The sequence below is a fragment of the Phalaenopsis equestris genome, unplaced genomic scaffold (assembly GCF_001263595.1).
Source record: "Phalaenopsis equestris unplaced genomic scaffold, ASM126359v1 Scaffold000413, whole genome shotgun sequence".
Taxonomy (NCBI): Eukaryota; Viridiplantae; Streptophyta; class Magnoliopsida; order Asparagales; family Orchidaceae; genus Phalaenopsis; species Phalaenopsis equestris.
Window position 1 is genome coordinate 1220705 of NW_018164854.1, and position 5815 is coordinate 1226519.

Genomic DNA, 5815 nt, shown 5'->3' on the forward strand with positions numbered 1-5815 from the left:
CATGGCATCTGGTTTTACTGCCCGCAAAGCCTTCAAGATTCCCTGTTGAGCCAATAGATCTTTCACCCTGGTTTGCCACAATCCGAAGTTACCAGTTCCGTCGAACTTCACCACCTCGAATTTCGCACCAGAAAATGCCATCTTTCCGATCCACTGCAGCAGCCTCCGAGGAATATTCCTCAAAAATTCTCTTCCTTCTCTCCAGCAAGCACAAGGGAAAAAAAACGTCAAGCAAAATGAAATATTCCTTCCGTTTCCTTCTCCAGGAAAGGAAAGACAAAGAATATTCTTCTTGATTCCCTCCCTGATTCCTTTCCAATTTCCTCTTCTCAGCCGATATCCCCTTCAAAAAAAGGAATCAAATCCTCCGCTTCAGGAAATTACCAGCAAAGGAAACGGAATTTCTCCTCCGCTTTCTTGTCTAAGCCGATATCCCCTTTTCTGGCCTTCTCCCGGAACCTCCGCTCCTTTCCTTCCTGCGTCCGCCCACAGCAACCGACAATGAAAATTCCTTCTCTGATCGGGAGCCTTCAGCGCCGACTCTAGCGCCGAACCCGTCGCCACCTAAATCGGACAGCTTCGCCTCGAAACTTTGCGATCCTCCGCTCCTTTCCCGTGATTCACGATCTCTAACAGGTAGAACGGCTCCTTAACGTCACGGAAGAACTCGGTACCCGAAGCCAAATCTCTTGCCTGTCGCCGAAGGCTACTGGCAGAACTGCGATTCACCTGATCCAAGAGACAGCCGCAAAATCGCCACAAAAAATTCTTCCTTGGGCCGATAAAAAATTTTCTTCCTCCTCTCGAACCTCGCTCTGATATCACTTGTTGAGAAAATTAGGGCGAAGAAAATCTCTATAAAAAGAAACGGCGGCAAGTGCCATTGAGCTCAACAAACTTGAACAAAAACTGAACATGCCTCAATTTCAGGCAAATTCGTAGAGGTGTTTACCAAGCCTCAACCAATTTCCTCATTCATATGAGCATTTTTCTTTGGCAAAGACTAATGAAGATTGAGTGAACCTTCTCTTTTAAAATTGAAGAAGTGACTCCTGCTAAGAATAATAAGCATGTCAAGCACCTTGACCTTATTATAGCTTTAGAACTAGAATGTTGGATGGCTTTAGAACCAACAAAAATGTTTGCTTTGCCCCAAGCAAAAGATCATTAGCTTTCTCCTCGGTAGGAGAGAGCTAACTTTAACAAATGCTCTTCATTCACAAAGCTATTCAATATCCTCATATATTGTGCAAGAGTTAACGCCCCCGAAAAGAAACATTTGCTTCGCTGTAATTGCTTGATCAACATCTTCAAGTCAGAACAGACCACCCTGATTCCGAATCACAGATACCTGAAATGAAGAAAACATAAGAACCTAATTTGATTTTAACGAAACAAAAGACAGAAAGCAAGTGTCATATATCTTCTGAAAAGTCAGACAGCGATAAGGAAGTCAATTGGTTACTTCTAGCTTGATGTAGACATGAGCTCCTAGTTCAGGTTGTCAATGAAAAGCTCTATCGAGTGAAAGGATAAATTAGGTAGGATTACCCAAAAGAAGAAGCCATTTCACTGAAGACGGATGAGAGATGGAATTCATTTGATGGCATGAGGATGACGGGGAAATGCAAAATTGGGGTTGGATGCAGAGGGAAGACACAATAGGATGAGTAGTTGTGTGTTGCACACTGACGAAACAGAAGGAGCCAGGGAGTCTGGAAAGTGTTCTAAATTTCAAGCTTAACCGTATATGCACCCATTTATATGCTAATGGAAATCACCCTGATTACTAGAAGGAAAAATGAACCAAGTTGCATATAGCTATAGATTGATGACAGCAGTTTATCAACTACTTACTAATACTATGAAATAGTTAATTTTTTTTCCTTGCTGAAAGAAGCCCCAGAGGTTGAACAATTTGTGAATATAAACAAATGGATAATGATATGGAAGATATTTAGAATCCATTTGTATCATATGTACATGATGTTGATGAAAAATTTCTTTGTGCAGTTAAATACTATAAAATGCCCAGTTTTTTATAACAAAGGTCCACATCAGCAGTTTAGATTTGAAGAGTTGCTACAATTGCAAACTTTGTTTTCAGTTGGAAAAGTAGTTTCTCTTGCACTTTTTTAATGCTCCAATTTTCTTTTCATTGGTGCATTTTTTTTTTGGGTAATTTTTCACCTTAACCTGTTTTGTGAATTTATTTATGGGTTTATCCTCTTTTTAAAATTGTGACCATTTTAACTTGTTCTTCTTTACCAATTTATTTTTGCAGGCATGGAGTCACTCCATTTACACCACTTAAGGGACTTTTTATCCAAGGACCAGTTTTTATAAGTTTTTTCATGGCTGTGAGTTTTATGACTTCTGTTATCATCCTATAGTTTGGCTTCTCTTCTTTTGATCATTTCTTACTTTTATTTTGGTGCTTCATGCTTTTGTTAATGATGGAATCTAGATTTCTTATTTCATTACCTTTTAGCAATCACAGCATTTTTTTTCTAAATTTTTTGGCAGATCTCAAACATGGTTGAGAAAGTTCCATCATTTAAAGGCGGTGGAGCATATTGGTTTACTGATTTGACTACCCCAGATGCCATGTACATTTTTCCAGTTTTGACCGCTTTGACATTTCTGGCTACCGTAGAGGTAACTAATTTATTTTTTGCATGCCGTATCTTATAGCTCTTGGTGTCAAGTCAATCAAGTATTTTCCTTAATTCATCATTCCTGATTTTTCACATCCTTAATCATATTTTATTCTCTTTTTAGCTTTTCATCTTTTAATCTGCTTTTCTATAAAGACTGTTATGGAAGCAAGAAATGAATAGGAAGATAAGAATGCCACTAGCTTGCGTACAAACTTTTCTGAACGGGAAAATGCTAATAGGAAGCATGAAATTTCTTGCATGGAAGCAAGAAATTAATACGGGGCGGAGAACATCACTAGCTCGCCGCTTAGAGTTTAGTACATTGATAAATTATTGAGTTTTTTATTATTTTTATTATTTTTATTTTTATTTTTTTGTAGTACGTCTGTTGTTGAGGAACCCCTTAATTTTTCTGATGTTATTTATAATATTTGAGGCAGCTATGTGGTCATTATGTTCTCGTAATTGGTTGATCAATTATAATTTTTTTTCTTGTGCGTTGTTGTAAATTTTTTTCCATATTCTATGTGACCATTTTGATCTTGTTTTTATAGCATTGAAAAGTTATATAGCAGTTAATTTACTCAAAACTATTCTGTCATAAAAAATCTTGATTCAAAGTGTTCGTAAAAAGTCTGTCCCTTAATTCTCAAATCTCAACATTTAGCTTGATTTTATTTTGGGGAATAAACTTGAAATTTGTACATGCAGTTCTTATACCATTTAAATAACTACTTTTTCAAGCTAATTTACTATTAATTTTCTGCAATTTATATTTTATTGCTCTTTATAACTACGATCCTCTTTTGAATTCTTTTGTCCCCACATCGTTTCAGTTGAATATGCAAGAAGGTTTGGAAGGGAATCCTATGGCTAACACCATGAAGAAGTTTTCTAGAGGAATTGGTATCCTGACTATCCCATTTACAGCTAACTTTCCCAAGGTAATGTGGCCTTCAAGACCTCTCGACAATATTGCAATGGAAAAGATGAGTTCAAACTATGTTTTAGACTTAACGTGACATAACAGATGACATTTATTGGACTTCCTTTTTGTTGAATTTGTTTTGTTACGTTAGTATGCATTTTAATGTTTTAGGAACATATAAAAAATGTACTTTTTATGGTATTTCATAGGCCTCATCATGATTTTATTTTATTTTTTGTTACAAAAAAAAGCATAATAATTCACTTTTGACGCCTACACAGATGCTTAAGAGTTACATATGGGTATTCTAAGGGAAATCCTCTGAAACTGCACACATAGGCGAACAGTTGGATCAAAATTCTGATGTAATAATAAAAAAACATTAATAAACCAAATGAATTGGGAACCAAGTTGTCCCTGATCTTTTATGACCTGTTTATAGAGCAAGCCCAGGACACCATACTGTGCATTTATTTCTGGATGTCATGAATTTGGTCCAACCCAATTGTCAGCAATCTGCCTGAATACCTTGTAATAGTTGCTTGTTAGAAAGGGTTATAAGTTTTGATAGAATGGGATAATTTTCTTGTAGCTTGGCATATAATGACGATGGCTTTTTCAAGCATCATAGGCTTGAGAATACCTTCTCTAGATGTAAAGGTTAGTGCCCAGCAGCTATGAGCTTAAGTGATCATCTTTTGATGGTTAAAGAGGTGAACTTAGTCAATTTACCATTTTTTTTAGTATAAAATCAGTTAGGAGTGAGAAGTGTTGATTGATGAAGTAAAGAAATTTGCTGGTACATCTTGCTGCAATAGGAATTTGGGTTAAAAACTTGGATATAAAATGAAATTTCTCTGAGAATGGTTGGACTAGAGAGAAAATTCCCTCATAATCTAGTGCCTTTGTGTATACTGTGTAAAAAAATTCCTTTTTGAGTTCCAAAGACCACTTGTGCATAAAAGGGATAATTTTCTTAAGTTTAATGGAATTTCTCAGGATTTAAGCAACAAGTATTTGCATTGAAGATAAAAAAAAGATGATTCAGATGTGAAGCAGTAGTTCTCATAAATTCTAGTCTGTCTGAACGAAAAGCAAAATTTCTTTATGTACTAAGTCTATGAGACATAAATGAAAAATCTCTTTGGTTTAGAGCTCTTTCTTAGTATTTATCATCTTATTCCCTCCAAATATATATATATATATATATATATTTGCCCTCACTCCACCCAAAACTCACTACGTTTTGACTAGTTTCTAGTTTTAATTGATACAAGAGATTATAAATTAAAATAAAGTTGATAGTTAATACAGTACTTTAGTCGGAAGGAAAGAAAACTCATCTATATGCTGACTTTTTTTGCTCATAATATCTAAGTATATATAGGGCTGAGAACACTATTATGCATAAACACAAGATAACCAAGGATATGAAAGATCTTTCTTCAATAGAAATAGAAGTCTTAAAGGTTGTTAGGGTGCAGCTTTCTTAATCTTCTCAAGATAAAACTCAATAGTAATTCATCTAATTCATTAGCATCATCAACCTTGAAGGGATCTACCATAACTTTGTCATCCAGAATTTTATGAAGTTCCTCATTCTTTGATTGTGGTTCATTATTATCATTAAGTATTGAAGTGATGGAATCTTTTTTAGTTACAAGAACATAGTTTTGATGACTAAGATTTATTAGATGTTCATTTGATTGAATATGAGATTTGATGTTGACTGTAGTAGGCTTGTATTTAGTGATGTTAATCTTGATGCTAGCAGAGATGTTTTTAGTTCTTCTTTGACCTTGAATTATACAGTGATGATAATCTTCTTCACACCTAGGATTATTCTTTTGACAAAAATAATAGCTGGACCTAAAATTATAATTTTGGGAAAGAGACCGAGATGAATACCTATTAAACCTCTAACTACACTCTTGGAAAAGAGATTGAGATGTGCAACTTGAAAACATACATAGGGAACTTCAATTATATTGAGGATTTGGCACATTACTAATTAATTTAGAATATGTCTCATTTGGATAGGAATAGCCATTTTTATACGTCATTGGGATGAAAAATGTAAGGTCTCAAATTTTAGATATCTAGCATTTTGTAAATTGGGCTTCCGAATTTGAATGATTGTGGAGGCCTCATAACTGAATTTGGAAAGCTTTCTTCTGGAAAATTGTAGATCTTAGATCTTGCCAAGCTGAAGAAAATGAAGTATTCA

At 35.1% G+C, this 5815-nt stretch overlaps 2 protein-coding genes across 3 annotated transcripts in view; one reads left to right on the forward strand and one right to left on the reverse strand.

Annotated features, from left to right (window-relative positions):
- Positions 1–3697, forward strand: part of LOC110027062 (mitochondrial inner membrane protein OXA1-like) — an 11318-nt gene extending 7621 nt beyond the window's left edge. The window contains exons 3-5 of the mRNA XM_020728333.1: positions 2285–2360; positions 2527–2658; positions 3497–3697. Of these exons, the coding sequence (XP_020583992.1) occupies positions 2285–2360; positions 2527–2658; positions 3497–3682 (394 nt within the window). The 3' untranslated portion in view covers positions 3683–3697. The remainder of the gene's footprint in view (positions 1–2284; positions 2361–2526; positions 2659–3496) is intronic.
- Positions 1–5815, reverse strand: part of LOC110027060 (probable transcriptional regulator SLK2) — a 31999-nt gene that overhangs the window by 19395 nt on the left and 6789 nt on the right. The gene's annotated exons all lie outside the window — the stretch shown is intronic.